At 39.6% G+C, this 21,708-nt stretch overlaps 1 protein-coding gene across 2 annotated transcripts in view; it reads right to left on the bottom strand.

Moving 5' to 3' along the window:
• LOC129717836 (protein timeless homolog) overlaps positions 1-21,708 on the bottom strand; it is a 279,468-nt gene that overhangs the window by 155,067 nt on the left and 102,693 nt on the right. For both annotated transcript variants that reach the window (XM_055668038.1, XM_055668039.1), the window contains one exon: positions 3,522-3,584. In XM_055668038.1, coding sequence (XP_055524013.1) covers positions 3,522-3,584 — 63 coding nt within the window. The remainder of the gene's footprint in view (positions 1-3,521; positions 3,585-21,708) is intronic.

Raw genomic sequence — 21,708 nt, 5'->3', positions numbered from 1 at the left:
AATTGAAGCAGCAACTTTTTTTTCTATAAACTGAATTGCTTAAGGGGGCGGCCTTACCCCGCTTACCCCTATATTATAAACAAGTTGGCCCGTAGTGGCTAGCCACTTTTAAAATGTTGGACAATTAAACTTATTACAAATGCTGGTATATATTCTAAAATAATGAAGCTTCTTCAAAAATTCTAGTTTGGAATCAAAATATAACTATGACAATTCGACAATTCGATGTAGATGGTCAACGCTAATTTTAAACTCAACTGTTAACCTTAACTGTAAGAAACATACTTTTTTATTGTATCATGAAAACGCTTGGAGTGATCGACAGAACGATCGTTTATTTGAAAACGAATTAACATCTTGCCTCTCATACGGAGCTACTGCACAGAATTTTTTTTTCCATTATTTAATCATTTTGAAAAATAGTTATCTAATGACTTATTAATTTTCGTTTAAACTGTATACTTAAATAAGAGTCCAATTTTTCAATTACATGATGAAACATTTCAAGTATAATTTACAAAAAAATAAAAACGAATGGTTGAGAAAAAAGTAACAATTTACAAAATAATCGCCTATGAGAAAATACCGAACTACTCCAGAAACATTCACACGTGCCAAAGTTTGCCTCAGTAGTTTATGATAGTCATAGCAAAGCCAAGAATAACTGGGTACTGACGTCTCCTAATCATTATTGAGTAGTTCAAACCATTCTGTGATACTCCGATATAACCCTTCACATGATCAATTTCGCGCATGAAGAAGATCTCTATGATGGAACGCGAGGAACAGATCCTCGCGTTCCATCATAGAGATCTTGTTTCTGGTTTCAAACCTGAAATGCGTGGTGGAAGCCTTAAATGTGTATGTGTAAATTTGTATTTTATGCGGATTTCGGATTTGCCGTGGGTTTTAATGCAGATTTTTCAGAAAAGTCGTTTTTTACGCGGCATGTTTTAAAGGTTTTCATTTTCAAATCGCCTATTTAGAGTGTCCGATGAGTTCACTTAATCCAGTTAATAAATTTTCACTGATTTGGCCTAATCGTTTTGTATTTTTCTTTGATATTCAGCTCGATTCTTAACTGGAAATAACCCTGCTGTTTATTCTTTTTCAAAATAGTGGCAACTAATATAATCTTATTCTGTATCTGTATTTATAAATCAATGACATATAACATCTTATGATTTAATGTCGTTCTTGACTAACGATATTTCACATATCGGCATCGCTTCATCCGTACAGTTTAAACGTCGGAGTTTAGTTAAAGGATTATGTAGGATATGTATAGTATTTTGGTCTTGTTTTAAATAACCCATGATGTACTTGACTTTTTCATAGTTGGGTACTGCCTTATGCCATCACTTAACAACCTAATTTTGATGTAGCTGTATGATGTTACAGGACTTATTGAATATGTAACTATAGATTGACGTTCATATATAATTGATTGATACTGGTTTGGTTAATTTCAAATCTCTGGGATATGATGAACAATTATGACTACGTTCCTTTCACATGCCGAAATCACCTTTCTTTGTCTTCAGAGAAACATTCAATTTTTGGCGGTTTTTGTCGATGCAACTGGATCAGAACTTTAGCCATGTGCGAATAACAACACGTGTGCCTAAGAAAGTGAAGATTCAGTTCACTTTGATTTCCTCACGCTTCAATGGGTCCGTATCAGGCGAGAGGGGGTGTGTGTAGGACTAAACGCAATCAATGGTTGCTTGAAGTCACGATAATAGTGTTTGCGTTGCTACACACAAAAATATAGCAAACCTGGGTATACCTCAGGTTCAGAGTTTGCTTGGAAAAAAGACAATTTGAGTTACTTTCGTTTGTCGTGTGCGTGACTGAAAGACAAGCAAACTATATATATTCCGATTATCAATAACGAACAACTTTCACTGAAAACTTACTTTTAATGAAATATTTTAAAAGCAACTCAAATATATTATTGAAGGCATAGCGAGATATGATATCAACATTTTATAATATTTTCATATCCATGTATGAAACGTGAATATCTTTCGAATAACACGATAAGTTCTCATAGCTTAATATGTTATTGATGAGTTATGATTTTGTTATGCTCTCCTGCCCGGGGATCTACGAAAGATCGGTCTTTTTCATCCCGATTTTTGATTTTTCAGATCGCTTTTTCAGCCTAGAAAAATCGAAAAGATCGTTTATTTTTCGATTTGATTTTTTCGGTCTTTTGGAAATGTTATTTATTTTTCAGCGTGCAGAACTTTTTTTAGATGCGATCTTGAGTAGTTGTCAGGTATCGTGTACCGTTTTCAATGTTGTTTTATCGGTTTTTAAATGGTTGCGTGCGGTTATGACATCATCATGCCTCCATATAGTCTATTTCATTCTGGCTCTTAATGCAACTGGTGATGCACTAGCAGATATGATGTGATCGGAGTGCAACCAAATCGAACCAAGTCCCAAAAACATTATTTCGTGTAATCAGCGTTCGATGTTTTAGGGATTTTTTGTTATAAGGGCTTATTACAAAAAAAGAAGCGAGCGACGAGCCACTGGCCTGACCAATTTTGATATAGCAGATGATGGGGCTGGATTTTGGACAATAGGCTTGTCTGCGAAGCTGTTCGACTCAGCTGTCACCAGCCAAGTTTCACTAGCATTCTCTAATACAACATTTTGCTAGTCTCGTCAGTGACTGAAGGCGAGACGAGTTGCTATTCAAATGATTTCGATTCTTCATGAATGATAAATTATTTGTAGTATTCTCACGCACACTGGTGTTAATACCTAACTCAATTTAAAATATGGCGCTTTGTTCGGCGAATCTCACAGCGCCGCAAAAAATGCCTAAAAAGATCGATTCAGCAGATCGATTTCTGATTGATTGATCCTGAAGATCGATCTTTTCCTGAAGATTGATTTTTTCTGAAGATCGCTCAATACTACTTGAGTGGCTAGAGTAACCTGCCGTTCTCTCGATACTTGTTGATATTGAACGGCAGTAAAGTATGTATTCAAAATTATACCTTTAGAAACACTTTTGATGGGAAATACTAGAGATTGAGGTGTTGCATGGTATATTTTGATGCAGAAGTTCTTTCGGGGAATCCAGGTTCTTCTGGGATTGACCAATGCTGCATTGCAATGCAGCCTGTATTCAGCAAAATGTCTTCGAAGATTTCTCTCAATCTGAATCAATCTGAAAGCTAACAGGTTGCCGTGCCTACCGGAGCTCAGGAATTTTCCCTACATCTGTTGACCTAGGCCACATTTGTGGTTAAAAAAATGAAAATTTCCCAGTTAATTGGTATTCGAATAATCAAAATCGAACAATATTTGGCAACATTTCAAAGTTGATCAAAATGTTGCCTATCCTACTTTTATTTTACTATCCCTTGTAGAATGATTCAGAGTTGAAATTAGAGCAAAGAACAATGTTTAATATGAACTGTGGAATTTAGTAAATTATTAGGGTAATCACGCAATCACGTTTGAATAAATTATAAACAAACTATAACAATTATATCTACCTTCTTCATAATCTTCGTCGTATCTTTCCTCGATGGGATCGAGTTGTGATTCAAGTTCTTTATCTGAAATTGAAAGGAAAAATCAAATATGTAATCGGAATAACTAAGGGAATATACGAAATAAACAAAATAAAAATTGATTTGGGGGGGGGGGGGGGGAGGCGGTTGGGAAATAGTAGCAGACCTCGAAATGTATATAATTCTAATACCAGATCACCTCTTCCTATTTTATAAATCAGGAGCAAACGTTTATTTAGTGAGATGTTCTTTACTAATAAGGTACAATCTACGTTACTTTGCGATATTTCCTATAAAAAACAGTTCTCACATTTTTCATTATTATCGGGTTCTCTGTTTTTTATTAAACTTTATTTTTACTGTTAAAGTTTTGTTGTGGTATGATACGAGCACGAGAAGTAATCTCGAATGGGGATCTCGTGTCCGGGAGCGAGAAATAAAAATATAGCGCTATGCTTCTAAAACCGAATAAAAGCGGATAAAATTGATTCAACAGAACACAGTAGGGGAGAACTGTACGAAACGCACCAGCTGAATAAGACGGTAATACTCACACATGTGGCTTTTAATGGTGAATTTTTTCGTCTTTCTTATGAAACACAGCTTTTATACAGTTCTCATATGAAAAAATGTGCAGAATAAATGAAATACTTGAAAAACTGTAGGATTGTCTGTGGCTCTGTCCAACATGTAATCTTTAATGAACATGATACACGCTTTAATGGTTAACTGGCTTGCAAATTACACAAAAACCGTGGTTTCTCCAACTCTTACTCTTTTACAATTTATAATACTATGAATATTTCAATTTATTTCCCTAATATTCTTCTACTTTTACTTAAAAATGCTAAAAATTAAAATTGGGGTAGAATGCACTATGTAGAGCAGCAGAAGATCGCTTGATAAATTATAGAGTATGCTGCTTTTGAGACTTCAGCTTTCCAACGAAACAACAGAATTGAGCTAACTATCATACTTCTTGTGCTGGACTCTGTTAAAGGCAAACATAACCGAAAACTGAAAAAAGTAAATAACTCTGCAGTATTTAACTTTTGGCCATATGCGTAAATGGATTTTTTAATCAAATAGGGTGCTCTATCACCCATTAATGGATTTAAAGCGAGCTGCCTAAAACCCTGTATACAGTCATGAAGAAAATAATAAATACACTTGCAGTGTTGTATAATTTTTCATAATTGCGCAGTGATTTTAATTGTTGTATGATGTTATGTTACGTCATTGCGATCTGCAGACACTCTTTTTAAAATAGTAACGGAGAAATAACTGAAGAAATTTCTCTGTCGGTGATTCCGAAATTTTCTTGCGTGAGTTAGTGTTTTTAAAGTGGCGAAAAACATTAATACACTATTGAAATATATTTATTAACAATCCAAATTAGCTTTATTTCTTTAAATATCGTTAGTAAAGTGACCTTTTACGTTACAAAAGTCACTTTCAATATTTTATGGCTTGTCCTTTATTTTGTAAAACCATATTCAATCTTCGTGGTATGTTTACTACCAGGTTTTCACGAGTAGAAGCTGGACTAGCATTTCACGCTACCTGTCCGACGTTCCATAAGTCTGTTTTATTCTTTGGATGATGCTTTGCCAATCTTCTATAGAATTTCTAAAGAATTTAAATTAGGAGACTGCGCTGGTCAAACTAATAATTTTATATTTTCGTTTGAAAATCATCTTCGTGTTTTCAATACTGTATGTTTAGGATCGTTATACTGCACAGAGATCCACCAAAGGGGCATGTTTTCTCCGGCATACGGAAGCAAAATCGACCACCTAGGTACACAGAAAACTTTATTCTACTTCAAAAGCGACACATTTTGGCAAGAACTGAATTTTCTAAAAAGTTTTTAGACTAGGGTGCAACTAAATGGTACATCGTGTTTTGGTCGTATGAGTCGAAATTTAACCTGTTTGGTCCAAACGGTCAGCAGCTGGTGAGAAGACCGATGAATACTGCCTTTAACGCACAATTAACCAAGAAAGTAGTAAAATTTGGAAGTGACCACAAAACGGTGTGGTGCTGTTTTCTGATGCTGGTGTGGAACCCATACATTTTATAACATAGACTATGAATACTTACGACTATGCAGATATTTTACGTAGCGTAATGCTTCCGTATGCCAAATAAAACATGCTTCTCCGTTGGAGGGTAACGATCCTAAACATACAGCATCGAAAACATGAAGATGATTTCCAGAGGAAAATATAAAATTGTTGGATTGACCAGCATAGTCTCCTAACTTAAACCGTATCAAAAATTTATGGAAGATTGTTAAGTCCTACGTTGCAAAGCATCATCTAAAGAATGAAACCGACTTATGGAACGGCGTACAGGCAGCGTAAAATGCAAGTCCAGCTTTTGCTCGTGAAAACCTGGTGGTAAACATACCACGAAGATTAAATATGGTTTATTGAAACAAAGACAAGCCACGAAATATTGAAAGTGTCTTCTGCAACGTAAAAGGTCACTTTGCCAACGATATGTAGATAAATAAAGCTAATTTGGATTGTTAATAAATATATTTCAATAGTGTATTTATTTTTTTCGCCACTTTAAAAACACTAGCTCACGCAACAATTTTTCGGAATCACCGACACAGAAATTTCTCCAGTTATTTCTCCGTTCCTCTTTTAAAAAGAGTGTCTGCAGACCATAATGACGTAACATAACATCATACAACAATTAAAATCAGTGCGCAAATACGAAAAATTATCCAACACTGCAAGTGTGTTAATTATTTTCTACATGACTGTAGATCCTACAATCATCCTACACGGTCAAGGTCTCTTAAGAATGATTAGAAGTGTTGTTAATTGCGTAAATGCTCAACTGGTGCGTTTTGTACAGTTCTCCCCTACGGAAGCGATGGAGGATGCATCAGTTCAACACATACAGTCATCCATCCTAGAATATCTCGCGCTTCCATGTAATGCTACATTTCAACCCAACGCAAATACACCATTTATATAACATAGATCAGACCATTTTCCTTTGCAGTTCCATGATAATAAAACATTACGGCGAGAAACAAAGTTCGAAGTTTTTGCGGAGCATAAGTTGTTATTTATTATTTGGCATGTTTACTTATGCACAGTAAAAACTATTCTTTTAGTTCTGAGGCAGTAATCTGAATTATGAATGTCTCGATTAAAATCAGACGTGATGCTACGAAGCCGCTTTACAAAAAAAATGTATAGGGAACGTGGCTATTTGGTTACGGGTTAAGTTGGTAAATGAGGTTATCTTCAAATCTACCCATCAAAAAATTATATTATATGGGTAGTAGATAACCAAAGATATTGAATGACAAAATAAACTACAGTTTTAATTAAGACGTATGATAAATACAGGTTAGTGCCAACTTGGCCATTAATTTTACTCGAAACTTTTTGCCCAAAAATAGCTGGCCTCATTGGAATAAATTTGGTTTAGCGTATAATGAAAGTTCTTTTTACGAAAATGTCGACGTACTTGGAGCAAATGCAAGCTGTCAACAAAGAAAACATGATATAACCTCCATTGTGAGTTCAAAATATACTCCTCGTCAAGTAAGGATGTTCTTCCCTTTTCCGAGAAACCTGGAAATGCCACTATGTGTATAGAGAGGTCTATTGGGGTGACAATGACTGTATGGAAAAAATTTCATCACTGAATTTCAAATTTTTCTCATTGTAACAATTGTGTTTGAATTAAATTCATTATTCTAAAAATATATACATGTGCCCCTATTGTCGTTCCATTGCAAACTTCAACGCTTCTATGCTGAATATACTGTCTTATTCGTCAATGAAGTCTACATACTTTACGATTAGTTTTGGAATGCTCGTTTTTATACTGCTTGACACATGGTTCAATGTTGGATTTGTAATGTACCTGAATTTAAATCTTCGCCTTCCTGGCAGCTACGAGGCGATCGTGTTTTGTATCAAGCTCCACGCGCTTGTTACTCGTGGGCACCTCCTGAATTTGTGCTCGATTGTTTCGGTTGGCGCGCCGCAGTGCTCGCAGTTGTCGACATCTGCTCGATGAGTTGTATACAGAAGTCGACGATGCCTCGTTTTTCCATTCACTCACAGGTACAGAGTCGTTTTCTGTTCCGACATAAAATCTCGTTGCTGGTGCAAATTGTTCTAAATGCGGCGCCAGTCTAGTGCCTGGTGCAGCCTCTCAACTTTTGGTATGTCAGTAAACTCTACCAAATGGCGATGGATAGACTCTGTAGAGTGATTTGCTATCGCCTGCTGAGGAATTAATTGAAGCTGGTATCGCAAAATCCTTAAAAACGTGCCGGTAAATTCGTGAAATTGGGGTCGTTAAGGATGCATGGTTTGTAAAAGGCAGAGAAAAAATCTCTTTCGTATGCCGATTTACGAAGAGAGCTGTGCATTTGAAGGCCGGTAGCTGCAGTTGCAGTCTGCCCTGGCCCTGGCATGCGTGCTAATTGATACATTGGCACGCGCGCTGGCAGGCCATGCCAGATGAAGGTACCCATCTTCGACGTTAACTTAGCCGTATACGCGCTCGAAGGATTTTGGATAGCGCGAAAGTGTTCAAGAAAGCCACTTCTTGTAGTACATTCAATGACCGTGCCGACTGCCTAAACAGAGTATGGGAGAATTTTCCCACCACTTCGTCCAAGTTTAACCTAGTCGTTGCGCGGATGTCATTAATGAACGTTATGCCCAGAACTTTTACTTTGTTCGCTCTTCGTAGCCACTCAGCGTTCACGAATGCTCCATTTGTGCCTCCCACGTCAGTCGAAGTCGTCTGAGTCAACATGTCTGCTGAAATAATCAACGACGACCAAGATATATTCACTGGTTGGTAAGGGGCCCAAAAAGTCAATCGCTATATCAATCCATGGTTTATCTGGTAAGGGTCTTCTGTGCATAGGCTCTGGTGGATCGGTTACTTGAACAAGTCAACAACCTCCACACTTTTCGCAAACTTTGGTTATGTCGCTGTCCATATTTGGCCACCAAAAGCGATCTTTTAGTCGTCGTTTCATACAGGATTGTCCAGGATGACCTTCATGAGCAAGCATGGGCATCCGCGGTCGGAGACCGATGGGGACAACTAGTTTCGAACCTCGCATAACTAGTCCATTTACAAATGACAGTTCACTACGTAACGCTGAATATGGTTTCACGAGATGCGATGTCCAATTATCTTCTAAGACGGATACGTTTACAGCTTGCAATTCTTCGTCGTTCTTGGTGGCATTGATTACTTCGGAGATGTCTACTGCTGCTGTTTCCTGGATTGACCTGATAGTAACCTCAATATCGTGATCGTAGTCTGCACCTGGTTGTCCATTAGTTAGTGTTGCTAAGGCTTCAGCAGCAACTTTCCTGATGTATACTTCAGAATCTTCTTGCCAAGACCGATCGGTTACGTGTGACGCTAATCGCGAAAGAGTATCTGCGATGTCAGACGATCCTTTTCTGTATACAACTCTAAATCGAAACGCCTGCAATCTAAGCATCCATCTATCAATTCGCGCTGTTGGCTGAGATTTTGTTTTAGACAGTACCTCCAGTATACGATTGCTAGGGCCTCTTTTTCTATTGGTATATAACGACGCTCTGTCTCTGACAAACTGCGAGATGCGTAGCTTGTAATTCGGGTTTGATGGTTCTTTATTTATACCAACACGACACCTAAAAGATGAATGAATTAAAATTGAAAATCTTTTGAAAACTTAAGAAAAATACTGCACCGAGACCAACTCCTGAAGCATCAGTTACCAAAATGGTATAGTCTTTTGGATCATAGTAACCCAGGTGATCAACGTGGCCAAGCTGCCGTTTGAGTACTTCGAACGACTTTTCATGGTCAGGATGCCACTGAAACTGGTTGCACATTCAAAAGTTCTCTTAGAGGATGGCTTAATGTAGCTAGATCTAGGATGAATCTGGACACATATGTTACAAGGCCCAGGAAACTGCGTAGTTCCTCCTTGTTTCGTGGTGCTCGACATTGCAGTAGTGAAGTTATCTTAGCTTCCGAAGGCAAGACTCCATCCAGAGATAAATTATGTCCAAGAAATTCGATCTGCTGTTTTTTGAACTTGCACTTATTGATGTTGGCTAGTACCGACCTTGTACCGACAAGGTTTTTTTTCACCGCTTCATCGTGCTCTGCTTCGGTAGCACGCCAGATAAGGATATCATCGATAAACACCACTGTGTTACGACAGTCTGACAGGATGCTTTCCATGAGATGCCGGAAAAACAGTGGTGCATAGTTCACCCCAAACAAAAGACGTGTGACCGAAACAGGCCCCAATTCGTTACGAACGTGGTAATGTCCCGACTTTCTTCAGCGAGCTCTACTTGGTGAAAAGCCTGCTTGATATCCAGGGTGGTGAAGTATTTTGCTCTAGTAAATCTCGTCAAGATAAGACATCTAGATAAGACGGGTTAGGGATGCTCAAATCTCTGTATTGCCTGATTAGCGCGCCGCATGTCTACACATAGCCTTAACTCACCGTTACCCTTCATAATCGGTACCAGCGAAAAAACCCAAGATGTGGGCTTCATTACACGTTCGATAATTCCCATAGCCAACAATTCATCTAACTTAGCTTTCACTTGGCTAAAAATGGGAATTGGGTAGCGCCGAAGAGACTGGATCACCGGTGGAACACCTCGATCGATGGGAAGTACCAGTTGATTTTTTTTTAATTTTTGGAAAGATTTTTACTTCGGCTACCCGATTTACGTCTTTCTTGAGTGCGCTTGGTAATTCAATGCGAAGCTGACCTAATTTACGTGCTGTGAGTTTTCCCAAAAGTGGTTGTTGGCCTCGTTCTATCACGTAGAATGTCGTCGTAGCTGAGATCGTTTTAGCCTCGTCATCGATTTCGAGAACCGTATCAAAAACAGTGAGCAATTTTAACGGTACTTTGCCATACGCAAGAAACCGCTTGGAAAAATCAAATCGTTGCGAATGAAGGTCAACATCTCTGAGCTTTCAACAGCTCCCACGTGGTATCATCGATTAGATTGTAGGTAGATCCAGAGTCTATAAGCATCTCGATTTCTACCACTCTTACCAGAAATGTGACATATTCATCACCATCATCAGATATCTTGTACACAGGAAGCTCTTCTTCTTTGACCACATCTCCCGCGTGAACCTCGACATTTCTTACATTTCTGTATCGTTTAGAATAGTTTGGTTGATACCCTGACCCAGCTCTAGCTGGTGAGTGCCTTCGCTTCTGTCGTTCTTGTCGTCTCTCCGGTTATCTTTCCAAATGAGTTTTACACATTAAATGCCCAGTACGTCGACATCGGTGGGATGTTTTATCTTCAGCTGGGCATATCTCTCCTTCCCGATGTTTAAGTCTACCGCAACAGTGACATCTTGCCTTGAATGCTGGTATTCCAGTGTCCTTGTAAAATAGAAAGCCGTTTTTCTTGACAATTGTTTGATTAATTTCGGTATGAATGTTTGACCGATTAGGTGCCATTTGCGAGGCTTGTTGTTTAATTGACTGGAAGGCATTGACAATTTTCGTAACATTGTCAAGAGTTAGCTGTTGCTTCTCGAGAAGTTTTCGACGAAGGTCTTCTGGTGCATTTTGAATAACCTTATCAATGATAGCATTCTGACGACGAATTCTCTAGTTCATTTGTACCAAAAGTACACTTCTCGGCATTTTGTTGAATCCTCAACAGAAATTTTTTGAGCGGTTCATCCTTATCTAAAGACATTGTCCAAAATTGGAATCTTTCGAAACTATCGTGTTGTTTAGGCGAAAAGTGCTCGTTGAGTTTGGTTTTGGGTTTTTTCGTACGAATCGCAATCGTCAGTGTCGTTGACTCCGGGTATGCCGTAGAAAACACTCTGTAGTTCCATACGGAAAATGTGAAAATTTGAGCTGCGGTAGGTTGTATGAGGCGGGACTGAAAAGAGCAATGGTCTGAACAATTTGATCCGAGTCCTCCATCTGTTCCTTGGAAAAACAAAACAAAATAACTTTTTTTCTACATTCCTAGCTCATTTTCAACTAGTAAGATTCCTCAATGCACAAATATGACCTGAGTTTAATGATTGTCCAGATTCATCCCATCCTCGTCGCCACTTGTGATAACGACCGATGCACGCTATGAAGTACATTAGAATGAGTCGCAGTGTTCATACACTGCGAGAGTGAACCGTCCGTCGTGAGAGTGTCACATATACATATACAAGGTATAGGGCTAGCAATACTTACGTTTGCCATAGAATACCACAATATTAAAACCTTCATTTTGGCGTTTAGTATCTATCTATGTGTCAAGACCGTAACTTTCATTCATGAAGAATTTATGAGAAAAAACTTTCATTTTAAAATACTTATACGTCATGCGTTAATTTGACGCATGAATATTTTTTTACTCACATCAAAATATGATTATCTTTTTAGGGTTAAGAAATCATCAGAATGGATTTGTAGGTTTGTCCTATAGGTTACATTCTTGTGATTGGCCGTCACCCGGTCCGGACTCTGAAGGTTCCGGTCCAATCGAACTTTGGACTGGAATTCGGACCGGACTTTCCGGACCCTACCCGACCCGGTGTCAAACACTAGATAAGTTGCTTGTCTAAAAGCTCATCTTCGAATGTCCAAATTTCAGCACGGGAGAGACAGGTAGTGCCAGTAAAATCGTAGCGCTTTAGCCGCGAGGTAACGGATGACAACTAGAAAATTTGGAATTTTTTAGAGGCTCTCTTACTTCACAACAAAGATGCTCAGAGAGACATGGGAGTATGTATACGAGAGCTCGCTCTCTCACTCCTCGTTATGGCAGTATTTTTTGTTTTGTTTATGTCTGCCCAGTTCTGTTCAAATGGCGTCAAAACCAGAAGCGTCCCGTAAACGCATTGTACGTTCGCTATGAACTGCACAACAATTTTGGCAAAAAGTTCACGGCAAACCATTCTGAAAGCGAGAATCTTCCGGTTTTTACTCTCTAATTTCCTGCAAACTTCAATAATGAACTGCCAGGAAGGTAGTGGAAGAACAACCGAAGTAGTGGACAGAAAAGGACTTTTCCTTTTTGTCTGAATCACTTGATCATAGATTTAGAAGCTGGGGGCCCGGTGTAAATTTGCTTGTGAGGCCCTATTTTCTTAAAACATTTAGAGGTAACGTTCTGGAAGGTGACGAGCAAAAAATGAAAAAAAAGGTCGCCCTAAGACAAGGGGAGCCCCTTCAATCGGGAGGCCCGGGGCATTTGCCCCTTTGCCCCCCCCCCCCCTCAAATCCGGGTCTGGGTTTGGCTATCAATCAAGAAGTATACCAGAACGAATCTTTGAACATTCCATCCATCAAAAACACCATACCGATTATAAGTATGTGTTTTGGCCAGATAAAATAATTTCACATTACGTCAAAAACACAAACGTTTCTGAACAACCACTCGACTCCATTTCTATTCAAAATACGCAACCTAACGAATCTACCTCAATGTCGTCCAATCGAAGATTTCTTTGGGATTTCGAGTTCCTTTGGTCCAAAAATAACTGGAAATTAACGAATTGCGAACAGTTGATTGGTAGAAACAAGAGATGCATTCGAAAGGTCGACGTGAAGGCCGTACAACGCTTTTGTTCCGGCATCATAAGTAAACTTTGTCGGACGGCCGGTAACGGACCTCTCTCAAATGTTCAATATTTTTGCATGAGAATCAAATCGGTTTTTCTTTAACTTCATCCACCTTTTTTGACACCAGTAGAAAAAAATCCAAATTTTTAGTTGTCACTAGTATACTAGTAGTTGACATATGTGTCTGGTGAAAACTAGATTCATTTATTTTCATTCAATTGAATTGTTATGAATAACAATAAAAGCAGTGCCAAAGTATAGTATACTGGCTTGTTGGACAAGCCTGTTACCTCGAAACCAACTTAACGGGTTAACGATCAACGCTATCGCTCATTTCTAATGTAAAGTAAATTAATTATTGTTCCTTGTAATAAGTAACGTTACAGACAGTCATTATGAACGCCAATGATAAATGTATGTACGGTGGATGCATAGATCAGCGTACACCTAGCTCTTTATAATGAACGCCTTAACTAAACCGAGCTCGCTAACTAGCCATGGGTATATAATAAAACTAATTAACGCTGCGGACAATAAGAGAAAACAAGAAAGCAGATTTAATTGTTTGACTCGATAACGGCTATATAGCATAGATTAACAGCATCGGATAATTATGTATTTCCCCTGTTATTTTCAGTGTGAAGTATCAAAAATAAACAGATTAAAATCGAATAAAGGCTTTTTTCACTAGTGCAAATAAACTAGTATTTCTCGACTAATTCACTAAAATATCAGAATTGCTTGTTACTAATAATTCTAATATTTCAATAGACATTCGACGTTGAGAAAATTTAAAAGTCAGCATTGTCACAATTGATGGTTTTCTAATGATGATAAGGATATCATCTGGATTGACTGAAGTAAACATTCTAAGATAGAGACTACTACTAGACTGTTTTCCTCTAGCAAATTTAATTTTATTTGCTAATCTTCCTTAAAAATTTTTAGAAGGGTTTGCCACTTGCTTGTAGGAGGTTTTAAAAAATTCTATTCATCAGAAAATAATTGGCTTTTGATTTTTGGTTAGAACTACTTAAGCGGTAATATCCATCAAAAAAGTTTTGCTAAAACTATCCTAGAATCTAAACTCAAAATTCGTTAAAATCATTTTTTACCGAACATCTTTTAAGCTCTAAAATCACATTTTTCGTTTATTTTGGCGTTGGTCGATTTTTTTTAAATTTCGAGGCTTTGTAAACTTGTATAAGTTACCTATGATCGATATTGTGTTTCAAATTTGAAGTAGGTATAGAGGTCGCTGCATCAAGTTTCGACCGTTACAGCGTCTCTACAGCACGTGTTTACTCATAATTTCCTTTTGTTTAGTCGATCAGCCGTTCTCGTTGTATATAGGGGGACAAGGGGCAAGATGAGCACCTTAAGCTTCTTATCAAATTGTTAGGGCAAAGTGAGCAAAAAGCTACTGAATACATTTTTACTACATAGAGTAAGAATAATACTCAAGAGTTGCTACATTGGAAATTGAAGAAAAAGGTTATTTGAATATTTATAAATAATTTCCTGAGCCACTAAAAATATGATGCTGGTCGCGGTACGGGGTAAATTGGGCATACCTATGGTGCATAAAGGGCATGTTCATATTTTTCGATTTCAAGCAAACATTAAACAATGTATCAATGTATCGTACAATCGTAGGTACCGAAACAAAGTTTCCCTTTCCTGTTTCACTATTTATACTCCAAAACAGCTTCCTTTTTTAGCCTTTTTCAATTTGAAAATTATCTATGAATTAGCCCGCATATAAAAATAAGGTTGTGGTCCATAGAACACTACCGTGCGGTTGAAGAAATAATAAAACATGACAAAATTCAACTTTAGGTAACTTTATTTTAATGATTTTCAACAAAGGTTACATCATTGCATACATCCTGGGCACACATCTCTTTCGCATAAATGCCACACGTTACAGTTGGAACACATGTTCCATCCTTCGCCATCATGAGAGAAACTGAAGCAACAACCGCAAACATCGCATAGTGAATCCTTCACTTCGTCTCCGATTTTATTTTGATGCTTGCTTTTTGGTGGGTTTTCGGTATTTGTTCTGGTCAATCGTTTATTCATCCGCTTCACCTGCGAAATGTCTCTTTTAGCTTGTGATACTTTCAAAGCCGCAATATACGAATTCGCTGTTAACTTTGTAGCTTTTTGACGGGTAAAATTTTTGCCGACTTTTAGGTTTTCAACTTTGAGTAGTGGTTGGATTAAGGTTTAAATTAATTTATTTGACACGGCACGATACATTTTCTGTTTTACTGAGCCAAGTACAATTCGTATTAATTCTACGTTAGCAGGGAAAAGAGGGAGGCCTTTTCTTTATTCTCGCGGCCGACTACGAGCTAGTGGGGATTTAAGGTGAGAGGAGGGGAGATACAATTTTGACTTCAAACTATTTTGGAACTTTGTTTTTCAACTGGTAGAGCAATTGTATTCTTGTTTGTTGTGGGTTCAAAATATTTGTGTAAGCATAGATGCGGGCTCTTCGTTTCCGTGTCTTCAGCATAGCATATTTGTATCCTTAATCTGACAAATAGACAAAGAAAATTTTAAATTTTAATGTCAGCGTTTTTCAGAAAGCAGTATAGCTGTGTCATGTACTGGAGATCACCGCTTCCCAGAATGTCTCTAACGGGTACGTTCGGTTGTTTTCCTCGGGCCCGAAGGGAATCTATAAGCTCGGACCTAACACCACAGTATTCGGTACACGACCAAACAACATGCTCGATGTCATGGTAGCCATCGCCACAAACGCAGTGATTACTGTCTACAAGCCCTATACGAAAGAGATGCGTGTTTAACGTGTAGTGATTGGACATAAGTCGGGACATCACGCGAATGAAGTCCCGACCGACATCCAACCCCTTGAACCATGCTTTCGTCGATACCTTAGGAAAAATGGAATGTAGCCACCGTCCCAGTTCATCTGAGTTCCATGATGATTGCCAACTGTTGAGTGTTCTCTGACGCAAAATGCTATAAAATTCATCATAAGCAATTGGTCTTTCATAAATATCGCCATCAATAGCACCCACCTTAGCAAAAGAGTCAGCCTTTTCATTACCCGGAATCGAGCAATGAGAAGGGACCCACGCTAAGGTAACCCGGTAATTTTTATCTGTTAAAGCACTTAAAAACCGCCGTATTTTCCCCAGGAAATACGGGGTGTGCTTCACAGGTTTCATCGATCGCAGAGCCTCAATGGCACTTAGACTATCTGTGAAGATGAAGTAGTGGTCTGTGGGTAGGGTTTCGATGATTCCAAGAGAGTACTGAATAGCAGCAAGTTCTGCGACGTACACGGAAGCAGGAGCATCGAGTTTGTAGGAGGCGGTAAAATTTTCGTGGAAAACACCGAAGCCAGTGGACTCATCTAGATTAGATCCGTCAGTGTAAAACCTTTTATCATAACTAACATGTTTAAACTTATTCGAAAAAATCTCAGGGATCTCTTGGGGTCGCAATTGATCCGGGATACCAGAAATGTCTTGTTTCATGGTGGTGTCGAAGAATATAGCATTATTAGAAGTATCTAAAAGTGCGACATTGGAGGAATCGTATGAAGAAGGAATAATATCTTGAGCCATATAGTCAAAATATAAAGTCATAAATCTGGATTGAGATTGAAGGTCGACCAACCTCTCGAAATTTTCAATTACTAATGGGTTCATAACTGTGCATCGAATTAGCAACCGGTAAGAGAGATTCCAAAAACGATGTTTCAACGGAAGAATACCCGCTAACACTTCAAGACTCATCGTATGGGTCGACTGCATGCAACCCAAGGCAATACGCAAACAACGATATTGTATTCTCTCTAATTTTATAATGTGCGTGTTCGCGGCGGAGCGAAAGCAGAAACAGCCGTACTCAAGAACTAACAATATCGTTGTTTGGTAAAGCCTTAGAAGGTCTCCTGGGTGGGCTCCCCACCAGGTTCCGGTAATCGTACGAAGAAAATTAATCCTCTGTTGGCATTTTCGTGTCAGATACCTAATATGACAAGCCCAGGTGCATTTAGAGTCGAACCAGACCCCGAGATATTTAGCGACTAAAACCTGAGAGATCGTTTTACCCGTTAGTAGGAGCTGCAGCTGAGCTGGGTTATGCTTCCTAGAAAAAACGACCAACTCAGTTTTCTCCGGAGAGAATTCGATACCCAGCTTAAGAGCCCATTCAGACAAATTGTCTAAGGTATCTTGCAATGGTCCTTGCAGATCGCTAGCCTCGCTACCAGTAATGGATACAACGCTATCGTCTGCAAGTTGCCTTAGCGTGCATGAATTTGCAAGACATTCATCGATGTCATTGACGTAAAAATTATATAAGAGAGGACTTAAACATGAGCCCTGGGGAAGGCCCATGTAACTAATTCGGGAAGTTGTCGAATCGCCATGTGAGAAATACATATGCTTTTCTGACAACAAATTGAGCAAAAAGTTATTCAGATTTAGTGAAAGTCCCTGCGAATGAAGTTTCGCGCTTAAAACTTCTACAGAGACAGAGTCAAAAGCCCCCTTAATATCCAAGAACGCAGAAGCCATTTGCTCTTTTCGAGCAAATGCGAGTTGAATTTCAGTAGAAAGCAACGCTAGGCAATCGTTCGTCCCTTTGCCCCGGCGAAAGCCAAATTGAGTATCTGAAAGTAAACCGTTTGTTTCGACCCATTTGTCTAGCCGTAAGAGGATCATTTTCTCCATTAATTTCCGGAGGCAAGAGAGCATCGCAATCGGCCTATATGAATTGTGATCAGAGGCTGGTTTCCCGGGTTTCCGAATAGCAATGACTTTTACCTCCCTCCAGTCATGCGGAACAATATTTAGCTCAAGAAACTTGTTGAACAAGTCCAACAAGCGTCTTTTTGCAGAGTCGGGTAGATTCTTCAACAGGTTGAATTTTATTCTATCTAACCCTGGAGCCTTATTGTTGCACGACAGGAGAGCCATTGAAAATTCCAACAACGAAAATGGAGGCTCTTCCGTAGTTACTATAAACGCGTCGCGAAAGGTTTTCTGTTCCGGTACAGAATCCGGACAGACCTTTTTGGCAAAATCGAGTATCCAGCGATCTGAATACTCCTCACTCTCATTCGAAACGTCACGGTTCCGCATGCGCCTGGCGGTATCCCAAAGAGTGCTCATCGCTGTTTCCCTCGACAACGCGTTTACGAACCGCCGCCAGTACCCGCGTTTTTTCGCCTTTACTAAGCTCTTCATCTGCCTGCCCAGTGCCTCGTACTTTCGTAGTAGGTTGACAGTGCCGTACTCCCGGTAGTCCTTATACGCCGCGGACCTTCGCGCGTACAGCTCAGAGCACTCTTTGTCCCACCATTTGTTGGGAGGGCGTTGTCTAATCGTTACCCCGGGTATCGGTTTCGTCTGAGCTTGCGTCGCGGCGTCGATTATCAAGCCAGCTAAGAACGCGTATTCTTCCTCCGGAGGAAGTTCCTCGTGAGTCTCGATAGATTCCGCTGTAATAGACTCATAACGCTTCCGATCAATATTACGTGTAAGGTCGTAGGAAATATTGATTGGGTTCGGGGGAGTTGAACCATTAGCAATTGATATAACGATTGGAAGATGATCACTACCGTGGGGATCGTTGATTACTTTCCACTGGCAATCTAACGCAAGTGATGTCGAGCAGAGGGATAGGTCAAGCACGCTTTCACGTGCTGGAGGATTAGGTACACGTGTCGCTGTCATATTGAAGTCGTCGATCAAGTTACAAATTAAAGAAGATCGGTTGTCGTCGTACAGCGACCCCCATAGCGAACAGTGAGAGTTAAAATCTCCCAAAATCAAAAAAGGTGCGGGAAGCAATTCTGCTATATCAAGGAGTTGCTTCTGTTCAATCCGCGCGGATGGGGGAATATATAACGAAACAAGGCAAAGGTCTTTTCCATTCATATTCGTTTGAATGGCAACAACTTCAATATTCGAGATCGAGGGGAGGTCGATTCTGAAAAAAGAATAGCACTTTTTGATCCCTAAAAGTACCCCTCCACCGTGTGAGTCTCGATCTCGACGAATGATGTTAAAATCGTGGAAATTAAGTTGGTCATTTGAATTGAGAAAAGTTTCACAAAGCGCGAACGCATCACAATTGTATGTGTTTATCAAATGTGAAAATAAATCAAATTTGGGGATGATACTTCTGCAGTTCCACTGTAACACAGTGACAAAATTCCTAACCTCTTTCAACGTATTAGTCATCGAAAGATACGATAGCTGAAATGAGGGGCCAAGTTGCTGTGAGTTGCTTCAAAAAGGTTTTCACTGTTGGGAGAAGGGCAAGAAGAATGTTTTGAAGGGGATCTGGTATGTTGAATGTTTTAAATATCCAGTCCACAATATCAGAGAATTTTATGAACCCTGTTTCTTTTATGTCTTCTGATCGAGAAATGGGTGCACGAGGGGTTTTTGGTGCCCCAGGAAGCGGTGGGTACTCCTGGTTTGATTTGAAATTAAAACCGGGGGGTACTTGCTTCGGTTTTTCTTCACCGCTTCCTTTTTGTGTTGTCTTATTGGTCATTCCGCTAGGGGTTATCTTACGACCTTTACGAGAAAGATTAGGAGAGTTGAGCATTCTCCTTTTCCTAGATCCCTCTGGCAAGGCATAGGAACACCCTTCGACGGGATCGTCAGATGTACCCTCATCGGTTGGCAGAAAGGAAAAGATGTTTCCTGTCGAGGGTGGCTCAGCCCTCTTAAGCATTTCTGCAAAAGAGCGCTTTGATCGTTCCTTAAGGGAACGCTTAATTTTTTCCTCGCGCTGTTTGCACGCGGGACATGCCGGAAGGTCATGCCGAGTTCCCTCGCAATAAAGACACTTTTCAGTATCCCCACTGCAAGCGTTCTCAGCATGATTGCCTTCGCACTTGCTACAGCGTGCCTTGTTGCAGCAGTAGGTGGCTGTGTGACCTAACTGCTTACAGTTTTGGCAATGCATGACCCGCGGTACGAACAGGCGTACAGGTAGACGAACCCTGTCCAAGCGGACGTAGTTCGGCAGCGCGGATCCGGCGAATGTTACTCGGAAGGAATCCGAAGGGAGGAATTTCTTCTTCCCTTCTTCGATGGATACTGAATGCAATTGCTTGCAATCCAGTATCTTTACACTTTGCATCAAGGGGTTTTTAAAACAGCCAACTCCATGACGCAAAATGTCATCGACAGTGAGATTCCCCTCGGTAACCACACCGTCGATTTCTACATCCTTGGCAGGGATGTACACGCGATACTCTCTCGTGAAGAGCTCGTAGCCAGCATTTTCGTTTGCTTGCTTCAAGCTACTCACGACAACTCGCAGTTTGTTCGGCCTCACCTTCGTAATCTCGGTTACGGCCGAAAAATGTTTTGACAGGTCTTTGCCAATTTGAATAATATTCAATGGCTTCTTTATGGGCCGGAAAAAAACAACGTAGGGACCGCCAGCGGCATCTGGGTAAGCTTTTACCCGTACTTCCGGTACTCTTGGTACAGGACTTGGCAAAGGGGCACAGGGGAAGGTAGGGGTGAGCTGATGGGAGAAATTTCAATTTCTTCCTCGTTTGTTTCCACCTCCAGGAAAAGTTGCACCTGCATGTCGTCCATTTTGCGGGAGCGTTACGCTCTACCGCACACAAACGATAAATATTCGAATATGGGGGGGGGGGGTTCAAGTAGTTGATGTTAAATTTAAAAACAATTTTTCAATCTACAATGGATCAAATAAAAAAAAGACAGTTATACTAATTCTAATAACAATAGTAATAATAATAATAATAATAATTATAGTAATAATATTAATAATAACAATAATAATATCAATAATAATATTAATAATAATATTATAACATAGTAATAATATTGATAATAATAGTAAAAAGTCTAAAGGTAATACGTCACCGAACGTCTAAGTCACGACCTCACGGCTGATAGTAGAATTAATCGAGCGTCTCCGCAGAACAAACAATGACGATCCAGCTTCGTGTTGAGACGCAGTGGCCGTGTCCTACACGCGACCTTGTAGATGCCACTTGTAGTTGACTTCCACTCGCTCGATCGTATGATGGTCCGTGCTGCTAGCGGGGTAACAGCGGTGCGGGAGAATTATTCTTGCTGAGTGGTTGGATTGACGTGGTTGAAATTTTAAATGCAGTTCCATCCGTCATTGGATATCCATCATTGTTGATACTTTCGCTTATCACGTTAGCGGGTTTTGAGGCCTCAGCAACGACGTTTTCGGTATCTCGCAATAAGCTCTCCCGTCCTTGATCGTCAAATCCAAAAAAAATCAGGTTCATCGCCATCCGAAGCATAAGGTCCGTAATTGAAAATATCGGTCACGTCTGCCGGAGCAAAATCATCCTCTTGGAAAATAAACCGGTTGAACGGCACAATACCGGATTTTCTAAACCCATTGATAGCATTTGAAGAACTGGCTGAACGAATGAAAGCCTTTCCGAACAAGTGACTTACTTCATTGATGGTCACCACTTTTCCAGGATTTGATTTGAGGAATTCCTCAATGTTTTTAGAAAAAGAG

Source organism: Wyeomyia smithii, chromosome 1, assembly GCF_029784165.1.
Source record: "Wyeomyia smithii strain HCP4-BCI-WySm-NY-G18 chromosome 1, ASM2978416v1, whole genome shotgun sequence".
Classification (NCBI taxonomy): Eukaryota; Metazoa; Arthropoda; class Insecta; order Diptera; family Culicidae; genus Wyeomyia; species Wyeomyia smithii.
The sequence above is the reverse complement of the archived record's forward strand: the minus strand, read 5'-3'. Positions and strand labels throughout refer to the sequence as shown.